Genomic DNA, 15,538 nt, shown 5'->3' on the forward strand with positions numbered 1-15,538 from the left:
AATCTTCAGAGCAGCACTTACTGTGGACCTCAGAGTACTAACTTCACAAAAGAACTTCACAAAAGAAGGAACAGGCTGAAGAGGACAGCCAGAATCAAGCCTTTCCCCACCTTAAACTCCAGCAGCATGGACAGATCCTTCCCACCAATCCCCAGGACCTGCATGCCAGCCTAGTTACACCCCAATAGTGTGCTCTCCCAAAGTCTCAAATGGCTCAGACCCTGGCGTGCTTCAAGACCCATCCTCGTAGCTTGGTTTGGGCCAATCCACAGAACACACGGTATGTGTGCTCTGTGACATGTTTAACACCTGCCCTTTAAAAGATACAGCTACTGTATTTCCTCAGTCATTGAATAACAGCTATAAAATAATTTAGGTGTGAGTCGACTTCCTGAGGTCATTTAGGCTAACTTGATGCACCAATCAGATCTAATTAGACCTGGCTGCTCCAGGCTTTGTTCAGTTGTCTTGAACACCTCTAAGGTATGTTCTACCACCTCTCTGAGGAAAACTTGGTCCAGTATTTGGCCACTTCATGGTTTAAAAAAGAAAATAACATCTTTATATCCAATCAGAATGTATCATGCCACACAAGGCTGAAGTGTGCTATGCATTTTTCTAAAGGCATCTTCTTGTTTCCTAAAACTACGGCAGTCTCCTCTGAGAGGACACGAAATTAAATATAGTTCAAGTTAACACAGTTAAGCGTTCCAGCATGACAGTCATCAACAGTTAGACATCACATATCATTATATCAGCTACACGTGACTAGGAAAGGAAGAAACAAATTTACTTTTAAGTAGTGTTCCTCACAGCTGTTTTAACTAGAAGTGTTACTCAAAAAAGCAATTTTTTTTAAAGTTATTCCCCCCCACCAAGTGACTGCTACCTTCTGTAGTCACAAGAAAAGAAGTTGTGGCTGTAAAATATTTTTCCTCAAAATATCATTTTCTTCAGAAGCCAGGAAGAGAAGTTGAATACTAGCACTGCCCAGTAACAGCCAAAACACTAGTGTGTTACCAACACCATTCTAGCTACAAATGCAAAGCAGAGCACTATGACGGCTGTTATGGAGAAAGTAACTCCACCCAAAGCAAACCAGTTCAGTACACTTAAAGCCGAGAATCACCCACCTAGGTACCACTTGGCAATGAGCAAAGACCAAAAAGCCTACACTCAGCGTGTTTTTGGCATGTCTCTTCAGCTTAACCACTGCTTAGGAGGGGAGCTCAAACGCACAAGCACATTTCTGCTGAAGGTGTACAAGGTGAACATTAGGAATGGCATTTGTCATGTTTGAAGAAAGGGATGGGTTTACCATCATCTACAGGCGAATGACAAATTTAAACCCAAATGACCTGAGCATGCTTTACGAGGACCTTATTTAAAATAATCAGTCATGTTTTGAATCCACCTGCAAGTTCAGCTGCATTCAAGAATAACAGGTTACACACAATGAATCACTTCCATCTTCTTTCACAGAAATTCTTCTAGGACTACTAACTGCCTTTAATCCTGCTAATAAAGCCCTGTACTATGCAGCTTTATACATTTTCATTCAAGCACTTCAGCAGAACTGTGTTAACAGATTCTTGTTCCCTCTCCTACTTAAAACGGAGGCAGTACACAAGAAGAGTATGGCAATTGATAGCCAAACACAGAATATCACATTCCTTTCCCTATCCATGCAAGATGGACAGTTCCCTACTCCTCATCAATATATTCATTTTTTCACAGAAAATCAGAGCTAGGCATAGCTGCTCGTTTACCAAACCACAGCTGCAAAGTTAGTTGCTTGGCAACACTGCCTCCAAGCATCACAGATTGCGGTCCAGTCTAGGTTTACAGAGATAGGCAGTACGTCAACCTGTGCAGTTTTCACTTCCCCCATAAAACTTCTCACCATCTCCATAACCTACAGAATTAGCGCTTTCTATACCCACATCCACCACAGACTTGCAGCACTAGGGTGTTCTCTGAACCTCCAAGTTCTTCCTCCTCTTCAGCTGGTGACCCCAGACCACAAGCACCTAGCTCCTCTGGTCAGAGGAGCACAGATCTACTCACAGGTATTTTAGGTAAGCTGGAAACAAAGCAGGGAGTCAGGTTCTCCAGATTGGGTCAAGTATCATAATGCCAAGCAGGAACTCCAAGACAGTATGTATTCAGATATATACATTTATTACTGGCTGGAAAGCAACAAGTGGTCAAGACAAGAGGAGGATGAATAAAGCTCAGTGATATACCATGTAATCAGAGTCTACTGTGAACAAAGATGAATATGAAATAGGTATCCATTCAAATCTAAGCTTGCCAGGTTTTCACAAAGAAAATGAAAGTTTTGTGTGAATGGCTTTTTGTGAAGCAATTCAAGAGAAAAATGTAAAGAAAAGTAATATTGCTCAAGCTCTCAGCAGACATTAATCAGTTAAGAGGACAGAATGGGAGGAGAACAGCAATTTGTATAGTTTGTTTTGCACCAGTCTTCGGGGACATCATCTGTAGCCATAATACAGAGCTCCAACCAGCAGTTTTAAGATACAGGGAGATTTCTGACACAAGAGACTCCAGTTCTAAGCAACTTTCTACCAGCTCTAGGAGGCAGTTTATGTTGTGAAGGTATTCTCCCAGCTAGATCTAAACAGCATTACAGTCACAGAATCACAGAATCACAGAATAGTAGGGGTTGGAAGGGACCTCTGTGGGTCATCTAGTCCAACCCCCCCGCCGAAGCAGGGTCACCTACAGCAGGCTGCACAGGACCTTGTCCAGGCGAGTCTTGAATATCTCCAGAGAGGGAGACTCCACAGCCTCCCTGGGCAGCCTGTTCCAGTGCTCCGTCACCCTCAGAGGGAAGAAGTTCTTCCTCATGTTCAGACGGAACTTCCTATGCTTCAGTTTGTGCCCGTTGCCCCTTGTCCTGTCGCTGGGCACCACTGAAAAGAGCTTGGCCCCATCCTCCTGACACCCACCCTTCAGATATTTGTAAGCATTTATAAGGTCCCCTCTCAGCCTTCTCTTCTTCAGGCTGAACAAGCTCAGCTCCCTCAGCCTCTCCTCATAGGAGGGATGCTCCAGTCCCCTCATCATCCTTGTAGCCCTCCACTGGACTCTCTCCAGTAGCTCCTCATCTTTCTTGAAGTGGGGAGCCCAGAACTGGACAGAGTACTCCAGATGAGGCCTCACTAGGGCAGAGTAGAGGGAAAGGAGAACCTCCCTCGACCTGCTGGCCACACTCCTCCTAATGCACCCCAGGATCCCACTAGCTTTCTTGGCAGCCAGGGCACACTGCTGGCTCATGGTTAACCTGTCATCCACCAGGACACCCAGGTCCCTCTCTGCAGAGCTGCTCTCCAGCAGGTCCACCCCAAGCCTGTACTGGTGCATGGGGTTGTTCCTCCCCAGGTGCAGGACCCTGCACTTGCCCTTGTTGAACCTCATCAGGTTCCTCTCTGCCCAGCTTTCCAGCCTGTCCAGGTCACGCTGAATGGCAGCACAGCCTTCTGGTGTACCTACCACTCCTCCCACTTTGGTGTCATCAGCAAACTTGCTGAGGGTACATTCTAACTCTTCATCCAGGTCATTGATGAAGTTGAATAAGACTGGGCCCAGTACTGACACCTGGGGGACACCACTAGTTGCAGGCCTCCAACTAGACTCAGCGCCGCTGATGACAACCCTCTGAGTTCTACCATTCAGTCAGTTCTCAATCCACCTCACTGACCACTCATCCAGCCACACTTCCTGAGCTTCCCTAGGAGGATGTTATGGGAGACTGTGTCTATGTACACAACATCCACGGCTCTCCCCTCATCTACCCAGCCAGTCATGCCATCGTAGAAAGCTATCAGATTGGTCAGGCATGATTTCCCCTTGGTGAATCCATGCTGACTACTCCTGATAACCTTCTTTTTCTCCACTTGCTTGATGATGACCTCCAGGATAAGCTGCTCCATCACCTTTCCCGGGATGGAGGTGACGCTGACCGGCCTGTAGTTCCCTGGGTCCTCCTTCTTGCCCTTACCACAGCAAGCCTTCTGTATCAGCTATTTCAGGAAAAGTCAAAACTCTAACCACAGTCTGTATTTACTGCTATTTAATCACTTTTCTTTCTCATAAAGGGCCTTCACTTTAAACAAAGAATCTACTTTTTATCTGTGAAGGCAGATGCTTGCACTAGAACAATAAAAAAATTACGTGGTATCTGCAGTGGGACTACATATCGGCTCACCAGTGATGCAACAATTGAATTGGATCTGAAGTAGCTGAGATTAGAAGGGACCCCTGGAGGTCACCTAGTCCAAACCCCCTGCTCAAAGCAAACTACAGCAGCTTGCTCAGGGCTGTTCCCAGTCAGATTTTGAGTATCTCCAGGGATGGTGACTCCACAGCCTCCCTGGGTAACCTGCTCCAATATTCAAGCTCTCCTAGAGCAAAAAAAGCTAATTTTTGTATTTCAGTGGAATTTCCTGTGTTTCAATTTGTGTTCATTGCCTCTTAGTCTCATCATTGGATACCACAGACAAGTCTGCCTCAGTCACTTTTGCTCCTTGTCACCAGGTATTTATACCTATTGTCAAGGTCTCCCCAACAGCGTTCTCTACTCCAAGCTAAACAACCTCAGCTCTCTCACCCTGTCCTTGTATGTCTGACACACCAACCTCTTCATTTTAGTGCCCCTTTGCTGGAATTGCTCCAATCTGTTCATGTTTCTCTTGTACTGTGGAACCCAGAACGGGACACAGTACTATAGATGCCACCTTACCAGTGCTGAGGAGAGAAGGATCACCTCCCTCCAGCCACTGATGATGCTTTTGCTGCAATTCAGTCCAAGATGTTGTTGGCCACCTTTGCAACAAAGGTGCGTTACTGACTCACAACCAATTTGTGATGCACAAGACCCGCACCATCTCTTCTGCATCCCCAGCACCCCCTCCCCAGGGGTGGGGATTTGCATTTCCCTTGGTTAAACTTCATGTTGTTTCTGTTGGCCCATTTGTCCAGCCTGTCAATTTTCCTGCTCCGAGCAGCAGAACATCCATTTGGTGTATCAACCACTTCTCCCCGTTTTGTATCACCTCAAGCTTGCTGAGGGCACAGTCTGTCTTATCACAGAGGTTATTAATGAAGATGTTAAACACTGTTGGCCTCAGTATCAGCCCCTGAGGTATGCCACTAGTGACTGGCCTCCAGCTCAGCCTTAAGCTGCTGATCACAACTCCGCGCCTGGCATTTCAGCCATTTTCAGTCCACCTCACCGTCTGTTTATCCAGACTGCACTTCATCCAGTTATCAGTGAGCATGTTACATGACAGTTTCAGAAGCCTCACTAAAGTCAAGGTAAAAAACATCCATTGTTCTCATCCACCAAGTCAGTCATCTGCCTTGGCCATTGTCGAAAGCTATCAGGTTTGTCAGGCATGATGCCCCCTTCATAAATCTACACTAACTATTCCTAGTCATTTTCTCCTTCACATGTTTTCAGAATTCTTTGCTGTGTCATCTTCCCTGAGACTGAGGAAAGCCAACCGGCCTGTGGTTACCTAGGTGTTCCATCCTTCCCTTTTCAGAGCCAAGAATAACGTTTGCTTTCTTCCAGTCCTCAAGACCCTTCCCTAGTCACCATGACCTTACAGTTACTGTGAATGGCCTGAAAGTGACACTGGCCAGCTCTGTCTGCACTCACGGGTGCATGCCATCAGAGCCCATAGACTGTGTGCATCCAATTTTTTTAAGTGCTCCCAAACCTGATCCTCTGCTACTGAGAGTAAGCCAAGCCCTCCTTGCTCCAGACTGTCCCACTGGTCTCGGGGACCTGGAATTCCTGAAGGCAATTCTTTACTAGTAAAGACCACAGTGAAGAAGGCACGGAACAATTCACCCTCTTCCACATCCCTTATCACCAGGTGCCCCGCTCCATTTAGCGGCAAGTCCACATTTTTTCCAGTCGTCTTTTTGCTGCTATCTGTAAAAGCCCTTCTTGTTGCTATTCACATATCCCTTGTCAGATTCAACTCCATGTGGACATTATCTTTCCTACCTAAATGCATCCTTGTGTGTTTGGACAGTGTTTCCATGTTCCCCATGGGTCACTTGTCTCTGCTTCCTTTTTATGTCTGAGTGTTGTCAGGAGGTCTTTGTTCTTTTAAGCAGGCCTCCTACTGACTTTGTGCAATTTCATGCTCATAAGAATGTTACACGCTAGAGCTTAAAGCGGTGACCCTTGGGAAAAAACAAACAAACCACAAATGCTTAGCTAGCTCTCCTGGACCTCTCTATTCTCTAGAACCATTCTCCAAATGGTTCCTCCAAGCAGATCCCCAAACAGACCAAAAAGTCTTCTCTCCTGAAGATTATGGTTGTCATTCTACTCCACTTTGTTCCTTCCTCTTCAGATCCTGAACTCTTCCATCTCACAGTCACTGTAGCTAATATTACTCCTAACCTTTACAGCCCCAGCTTGTCCTTACTTGTTTCTAAGTTACAGGTCCATCTGAGCATCTCCATTTTCCCTCAACTACTTGTGGTGGTAAGCGCTCATCAATGCACACCAGCGGTCTCCTAGATCCCTTGCTCACTGCTGTGCTGTTCTTCCAGAAAATATCAGGCTGGTTCAAGCCTCCCATGAGCACCAGGGTCTGCGAATGTTAGGCTTGAGTTGTCTGAGGAAGGCCTCATTACTACTTCTTCCTCACCAGCTGGTCTGAAGCAGACACCCACACCATCACTCATGATGTTCTGCCTTCTAATCCTGACCCATAAACTCACAACTGTCTCATCAGCCATCTCTAGGCAAAGCTGCATGCAGCCCTGCTGCTCTCACAGACAGTGGCAACATCTCCTTTTCACCATTCCAGCCTGCCCTTCCTAAAGCAGCTGTACCTATCCACTACCGTCCTCCAGTTGTGCGAGCTATCCCACTCTGATGCCAACAAAACCATAGCTCAGTCTTAACTCATTTTTACTCTTCGATAATATGGGAAAACAATTTGTTGTTGACAGTACACTGAAGATGGATTCAACTAGTCATGGATTCAACAGCATCATTCTTCAAGAACCTCAATGCGAGAGTAAGAGAACAGTGAACAACTTTACCTGTTCACAAGGCAAAGTCATTAAGTCTTGAGGAATTCAGTTGTGGCTACAAGCAAACACCATGACACATCCAAGTTCCTAGTGTAAAGCCAATTCATGCTCAAATGTACCTTAGTGAGCCAGTTTAGGACAATGCAACATCTGCTGACTACTCCCTGAGTAATGGCTGATAATTGACTCTTTCTTAAATCTTACAGAAATCATGGATTAAAGAGAGGGAGTCACACCTCCCTAAAAGTCTATTTATCACATGCTTATATCTAATTGCTTCCTCTGTATTGTTGACAAGGGCTTCTTAAGGCTGCAGCAGAGTTCCTCGCTCTCTACAGCATTCACATCAAAGATGGCAGATGCACAAGGCAGCATCAGTCTCAGTTCCACAAAAGGAGATTTAGGAACCAAGCAAAAATCAACCACTAGTATCAATGGCATCCCTCAGCGGCATCTTTTTCATGTCACTAAGGTGTGGCAGAACCATAGCTTAGGTACCATTAGGAGATAACACACCAGAAGCCCCGGACCAAAAGAACTAAGGTGTCTTGCACTTCAAAAGGCAAAAACATGGTCTCCTCAATACTGATAATCACTTTTCAGGAACTATCCCACCTTTATGGTCCACACAAAAGAAACAGCTGAGATTGTCAAGGTCTCTTTCTGAATATAAAGCAGCAAGCTAAGGACATAAGGATTTCTGCCTCTGCAGAATCCACCTCAGAGAACCTACAAAGTTACAACAAAAACCCAAGTACCACAAACACTTTTAGTAGTAGTTAAAGAAAAACCTGGGTTGAAAGGGACATCCAGAGGTCATCTAGCCCAGCCTGCTGTCAAAGCAATGCTAACTTCAAAGCTACATCATGCCACTCTGGGTCTCAATCAAGTTCAGTTAAGTCCTGAAGAATGGAGATTGCACCCACAAATACCATTTTAAGGGCTTTACTAAAAAGCCTTCAGGCTGTGCACACAATTTCAACAACAGGAACCTGTATTTGCAAACAACCCTGTTCTACTACAAGCTAAACAGATTTCCTGTGACTTATTTCAGAATATTCTTCTGCACTGTAAGCGTCAGGAGATGGAAACAAATCCCTTACGGGCAGAAAAAAACACCACTAGAGTCACCCAATACTGCAACACCCTGCCCACTTACAAGTTTGAAGCTAAAGCTGCCAATGCTCCTCTTCCCCCAGCACGAGACGTGTTTTGTGAAGAGCTCTTTTCTTGGGCAAGGCAATTAATTGTAGTTCTCAGGGCTGCAACAGCAACTAATTCCTAACAAAGTCTCAATCACATTCAATCAGTGTCAGCAACAGGTAAAAGGTATACAACAAATACAGAGCATTGGGGTAGTTCTATTTAGTAGCAGGAAATCAGGGAAAAAAGTCCTGGTGATACAGCATCGGGAGAGAATGAAGAGAGTTTCTGGTCCCTGCAGGTCTTTGAAGGTGCTAACTTTCACAAACAGGCCAGAAAAATAACAGTGTAAGTATCAGAAGATCACTATGATTTCTAATGCTACAGTTCCTTACTATTATTAGACGTCAAGATACATCATTCCAGTTGCTAGGCTTAAGCAAGACCTACCCTGAATCAAAGCAGTTTGCCTGCTTTATTCTTCATGGAAGGATATCACAGAATCACAGAATGGTAGGGGTTGGAGGGGACCTCTGTGGGTCATCTAGTCCAACCCCCCTGCCCAAGCAGGGTCACCTACAGCAGGCTGCACAGGACCTTGTCCAGGCAGGTCTTCAATATCTCCAGAGAAGGAGACTCCACAACCTCCCTGGGCAACCTGTTCCAGTGCTCCGTCACCCTCAGAGGGAAGAAGCTCTTCCTCATGTTCAGACGAACTTCCTGTGTTTCAGTTTGTGCCCATTTCCCCTTGTCCTGTCGCTAAATATCACAGAGCCCCACTGCACAGCTAGAAGCCTCCAGCTGTCGCATCTGCCAATTCATATTCTAGTTTGTTAAGATCGTATGATCTTTACCAATCTGATCTCACAGCAGCAATACCAACCTTGTAACAGAATCAGAGAGACAGATCATGAAATTGCTAGTACCAGTAACCTGAAGTCACATCTGCTATTTGCAACCAGATTCACTGGTACAAGATATCCACAGAGCAGTAATCAGCTTACTGGTTGGTTACTGCTCTGTTTTTGAACTGCAATATAGGGTTAGAAGTTGCACTTGAGCTGACGTGTGGAACTGACCTCCAACATAATCCATCCGTGTTCCATTTGCCCTGGTGTCCTATTTCAGCAGTTTCTTCACCTTAGGAGGAAGACAGGGCAGGACTTCACCTGAGGCGGCACAGCACAGGCCTTGCATAGGCTGAAGGCAGTGGGCTATAAGAGTTATCCATTTGTTTTAGGTTAATTCCCTAGAAGCACACTATTTGTTCAAGTATACAGACAAGATTAACACAGTGAGAAGACCAGACATCAAAACAAGTAGAGCAACAGCAGCTTCACAAAACATGATGTTCATATACATTTAAGCTGGTTTCCCAGTCACAGAGATCATATGCAAGACTTCATTGTCTACAAAAAATGAGTCTGAACAGCTACAAACATCTGTAATATTCCAGATTTGTTTCAATAGTTAGTCTGCCCATTTCAATTTAAACTGGATTTTTTTTCTCCCCCACAGTTAAAAGACTTTGTGTTTGAGATTGGCAAGTTGAAGTTAAGTTTATTTGATGCCAGAACTAATAATTGATCCTGGCTACACAAAATTCAGTACTGCAATCTCTCCTGTTCAGTCTCTCCCCATACTCTTAAGAGCCTGTACCTGCCACTCTTCAGACAGAAAAGATCAAATATTCAGTCATTTACTGATATGCAAGGATTGTATAGTAGAACTATCAATATTGAAAAGCATTTTCATTAATATTCTGAATGAAGTAAACCAACTTTAATCTGGCTGAACAAGCAATAGTGTCAATGTGACTCTTTGTAGTAGGATTCTGGTAAGAGATCATTTAACCAGGCTTCAAACACTACCAGGCATGAAGTAAACAAACTTTAAAAAAAACAAACAAAAAAACAGAATACCTTCTCTGATACAGAAATTTATTCACCTTTTCTGAAGGCCCAAGGCATCTGCAATTGTCTATACAAAGGCCTGCAAGCTTCCAATTATGTTACTTTAACTTTGTTGCAGGTAAAAAAAAAAAACTCTAAAGCTGCTGCCAACTCAGGTAATTGCCTTCTTGACAGAAAGATGAATTTACACGCAGACTTCAGTAGTCAATCCGTCTGTACTGAAGCCAACAACCAAATGCAAGCGTAACAAACAGACAAGGTACCTTAGAGAACATGCACACTGGTTTCAAACCTCTTTTGCTCAAACATTGTTAGGGACAGTAACCGGAGTCTTACGTTCCATATTTGCAGATGGTCAGACAAGGCCACGACTGCTTGCCTTCAGTTTACTTTACAGGCCTGCCTGCCTAGGCAGCTAGTCCATTCATACTGCTGAATATCTTGTTACCTTTCAAGAAAAAAACATCTCCTTTAGTGCTTCATCACACTCTTCAACTTCCAAGTACTTGATTCAGTAGTGTTTAATATCAGTGCCCAAATAATACCAGCCTCCCTGACAGGCAATACCACAAGCCTAGGGGAGCTCTAGCATGTTATAACTAGATACTAAGTACATAGAAAGAGCAAATTATAGCCCCTATAGTCACAGGGTTGCTGACTGAAGTTAAAAATTACTTACTTTGGCTTCATTTGACAGATCTCTAAGCAGCGTTCTTGCTCAAGTGACTCAAATATCAGCATTGGAACAACAATAAGAGCGCACTTAGTCTCCCTCTACAGCGAAAGGGAAAGAAAACCGTCACATGCTTTACAACAGCTTTCAGCATAGTCTAGACACAAGACAGAGGGACAGATCTATCCTGCTAGCTTTACCTAGTTATATACAGAAAAAAATGGAACACAAAGGAATTTCAGTTGCTTATCTCTTTCAAAAATTCAGGATGACTTCAGTTACTGCCAACATGCCTTACTGTTTCCCACAAACACTAGAAACAGTAGTGTAAGTACTTCCCAGCAGTCTAACACTGGGAATACATCCACTGCCTTATGCAGATGGCTGTTCAGATAGGGATGTAAAGAACAGTCAGTACACAGACAAGCACTGTCTTGTCAAATGTCATTCCAACCTCCTCATTCTTCCAAAAGTCTCAGTGATTGCAAAGACAGTTTCAGAACCTTTGATTTTTAGGCTTTTTCCTCAACAGGGGTGTCATCCAGCCTTTCCAGCAGCTGTAAGTTTGAAGGTGACATATGGCGACTACAGCACAGCCCTACAGCAGGTAGTTTCCAACACATTCTAGCAGTGACAATCAGATTCACAGAAATCAGAGGGTGGGTTTGTTCTTGATACAAGACCACTATTAATGATAGCAAGATTATTTTGAGGAAGACCAAGAGGTAGCTTTATTAATTCTCACACAGAGCAACCATATGATAATATAGCAAAGGTGCATGCCCAACACTTCCTCACAAGCAACGCAGATGGTGGTCATATGCCGACAGCAAGGAGAGCTAATTCAGTAATTTAGGAGTGAAACAGTAGTAGGACAGCAGTAAATTCTGATGATCTCTTTTGACGCAAGAAGTGAAAGCCAGCAGAGAAGCCTTAATGATATGGAGGAAAACCTCCGTGGCATTACAGTAGATATGATCAAAGCAATGAGCGATAAATAAGCAAACAGGACCACATCAAATTTTTCAGGATCAAAAGGATACTTCTAAGATTTTAAATGATATCTAGCTAGCTAAGCATTCCCAGAGCCTCAAAGAACAGCAGTTAAAACAGATATACAAGTACAGTCTCCAGGATTTCAACATCCCTTGCATGTGACTATCTGAACAGAAACCTAGGGTAGATATAATGTCTAAGGTTTGAGAGAGACCATAACATCTACAGTGAGAGGAAGGAATTAGCGACGATAGCCTCTCAGCTTCGGTTAAGAACCCTTGCTGAATTGCCACCTAACTTGAAGACCATACTAAAAACAATGGTTTTAAATACTGCCAGAGTAAGACCCAAGGTACAGCTGTAACTCAGTTAACACAACCAGAGTTAATCACGAAGATAATGTTGCTCAACAGTCAGGTGAACAGGAAGAATGCAAAAAAACAGAACTCAGGGGATCCCACTGAACAACAGAAAGGAGGATGACAGACAAAGAAGCAAAGTTCCCACAAAAGAGGAGAGTAACAGAAACTGAAGGGGACAGCATTTGAAAGAAAAAAATAATGAATTACAGTAAAAGGAAAAACATACATTCTGAACTAGGACTTTGTCACGAACAGTTCAACGTTCGCATTTGCCGAACCCAGGAAGAAGAGAATCTCTAGTGGAACTGGCAATAGGGAACTCCAGACTAATGACAAACATGACCAGAGATGAAAGAGATGCCGCTAGTGATGCAAGAGGTGAAGGAGACCATCACAGTCTGTGGAAAGCCATGCAGACAGCTCACAGACTCTGCTTGACTAATAGAGACATGTTAAAAACTGCTGCCTCAGACATCACTGCATACCAGGACTAGGAAAGCCACAACCTCGCCAGACACCAGCAAGTCATGAGCACTCAACCCTAGAGGATTAATCGTTAAACATATCAGCAAAAAAACAGCTGGCTGCAACAAGTATCCTTCACTTTTCTTCTGGCCAACAAGACGTTTCAAAGACTGATACAATAAGGAAGAGTTCAACGGAGGCACTATGTGCTCACAGCCAACTTGATTTTCAACTAGACAAGTGATCATGTTTTTTCTTCGGAGTCCCATGTCTTCTGGAAGTATGCAGAAAACGAGACTTCAGTGTATAGTGGAGGCGTCTCAACATTGTTCACACGACTCTCCTTCCTAGAAGGAAGCTTCCTAAACTTAAGGGAAGAAATCTACACAGAGTGTCCATTTATGACCATTTCTCAGCCATGTGCCCCTAGAACAGCTGAATTTAAAAAAAAGTTTAGCATTCCACAGTCTCCCCTCCAACTATAAGAAAACCATGCACTTAACTACAGAAGTACAGGCAAAAGTAGATGATACTATGAAGCCAATACAATACAAGATTCAGAATAAAAATTGCCAGAACAGGATGAGGCAACTACAAATTAAACTTCAAGGGAGAAAGATTAAAAAAAGCCCAACAATTCCCTCAGTATTGTAAGCTCCTATTGCTTCATACAGTATTTTCATGTCAGTTTTCCTGGGGGACAGGGCGAAAGCAAGCCATGCCTCTGGGCATACAGAGAGACAGCAATGGAGAAGTGGGGTTGAGTAAGACAGAAAACAGAAAAGCCTTCAGAAGTGCAGTCAAATTTTAGTAAGGCAGCTAAGTAAAATTATTTGCTAGAAAGATGGAAACTGAATTACAGGTACTAGCAGCCTGGTCAATAGATGGGTAGGTCCTCCAGAACCTAAACAGAAAAAACCTGAACTCAAGATATGTCAAACCTTGAATTTATGAAAGCAAGCTCTTGTGACAGAAGGGAGGTATGAAAGTATCAAAAATAAGAACAGCGGATAAAGATATTCAATAACACAAATGTAAGAATGAGGCAGCTGAAAGGGTCAGCATTGCTGAACTGAACTTGCAAAAGACACCAAAGACTATGGAGACTTACAAACAATACTTTGACCAGGTGATGGGTAGAAAGAGGGAACTTGGAAGACAGGACAAAAACCAGCTGGAGAATTCCAGACTCCAATCCTGAGCAATCCAGCTCCAAGGCCTACACTTATGGAACAACACACGTACGGAATTCCATCAGCAAGCAACTCAGAGCAGCATTCAGGATGAAAATCTCAAGTGCCAGTAACACGTAAAACATGCAAGCATGATTGTTCCAGAAAACCACCAGTTACAATGAGCCTTATACACTGTAACCAGAAGTCTGGGGGCAAAAATAGCTGTGCTACAAAATGATTACAAGAAGTTACTTGCAAAATACGAACATCTATTATCTTTGGTGCAATCCCTATCATATACCTCTTAGGGTTATATACTAGGAAAACAAAGCCTTATTTCTGTGCATCTGATATACCAAACGACAGCATCATGCAAGGCACTGCATAGTTTATGTTCATAGCGAGAAGAGTAGTATGCACAGATTGGAAAGGGATATTACAGACCTAGTGCCACTCATGGCTGTTCAAACTAGCTCGCCATACTTAACCTCCAGTTGAGGTGGAGAAGGACTAAACAAGGCAGTTCTGGAGCTAATCATACACTGAGAACACCTGGTTGTTATTTGGGAGGAATTACACTTAAAACAATAACTTACTGTGCAAACATCTTCTTTAGGGTAACATCATAATGAATCTACTCTAGACGAAAGAGAGGCGTGCTACATTTTTCCATTTCAAAGCCACAGAACCCAAGGGAAGTACAAATATTTCTCTACTTTTATGCAGAACAAAACTATTAGACTGAAGAGGGGCAAGACGGGACAGTGATACATTCTTTAAAACGCCATTCAAAGCCAAATCCATGACATATTTAAAGAGACACCCAGACTCGGAGAGCCCGGTGTTCACACAGCCCAGCCAACGCTGACAGGCGCTGCTTGTGACACTCACCATCCAGCTCAGCACCCGCTGCCCCCAGCACCGGCCAGCGACCTCCCGCAGGCCCCACCGACACGGCCGGCTCCTGCGGAGGGGACGCGGCCGCCGAGCTTCAGGGCAGGGCTAGGCCAGGCCGGCCATCGCACACCGCCTCAGCTGGGGCGGGGGTGCTCACTTTAGGGTAACGCAGCCACAGCTCAGCTGGGCGGGGAAGCAGAAACCGGTTTACAGTAAAAATCGAAGGTTATCCGCCTTCCACCGCGGGGGGGGGAGCCGCGCAGGCTCCCGCTGCCGCCCCTCCGGGACCCGTGTCGGGAGGGGGCCGCCGGCCGGGCCCCGCCGCCCCTGCGGACGTGGAGCGGGGCGGGGTGGCGGCGCCCCTCCCCGGACCGGGCCGGGCCGGGCCGAGCCGAGCGGGGACACCGGCAGGGCCCTGCGGGCAGCGCCGCGCCGCGCCTCACCTCCCCCGGCCCGGCGGCCCCCCCGGCGCCCCGCGGCCGCCCGCCCGCCCGCCGTACCCTTGGCCTCGCAGTCCGCGCAGTACTTGTTGTCCTCCTCCCGCAGCAGCTTGGCCAGGATGGCCTGGTGCTGCTCGTTCTGCTTCTGCGCCTTCTCCCGGCAGGAGCGGGTGGCCATGGCGGCGGCGGGCGGCTCCCCCGGGGCGGCCTCAGCACCGCTTGGGTCGGGACGGGACCGGGCGGGACGCTCCGGCCCTGGCGCAGCCACGGGAACCGGCTGCCGCCAGCGCCGACTTCCTCAACCGGAACTACTTACGGCCGCAGACGCATCCGCCTCCCACCCTCCCTCCCCGCTCCGCTCGTTCGCTTCGCCGCCTCGCGCGCGCGC

At 45.5% G+C, this 15,538-nt stretch overlaps 1 protein-coding gene across 3 annotated transcripts in view; it reads right to left on the reverse strand.

The window, feature by feature from the left end:
- SMAP1 (small ArfGAP 1) overlaps positions 1-15,482 on the reverse strand; it is a 98,886-nt gene extending 83,404 nt beyond the window's left edge. For 2 of the 3 annotated variants that reach the window (XM_075414569.1, XM_075414567.1), the window contains exon 1: positions 15,211-15,481. In XM_075414569.1, coding sequence (XP_075270684.1) covers positions 15,211-15,328 — 118 coding nt within the window. In that variant the 5' untranslated portion in view covers positions 15,329-15,481. Of the gene's footprint in view, positions 1-15,210 lie in introns of all 3 variants that reach the window. The other variant, XM_075414568.1, reaches the window with a different exon arrangement.
- Between the last annotated feature and the right edge of the window lie 56 nt (positions 15,483-15,538).

This window comes from Opisthocomus hoazin, chromosome 2, assembly GCF_030867145.1.
Source record: "Opisthocomus hoazin isolate bOpiHoa1 chromosome 2, bOpiHoa1.hap1, whole genome shotgun sequence".
NCBI lineage: Eukaryota > Metazoa > Chordata > Aves > Opisthocomiformes > Opisthocomidae > Opisthocomus > Opisthocomus hoazin.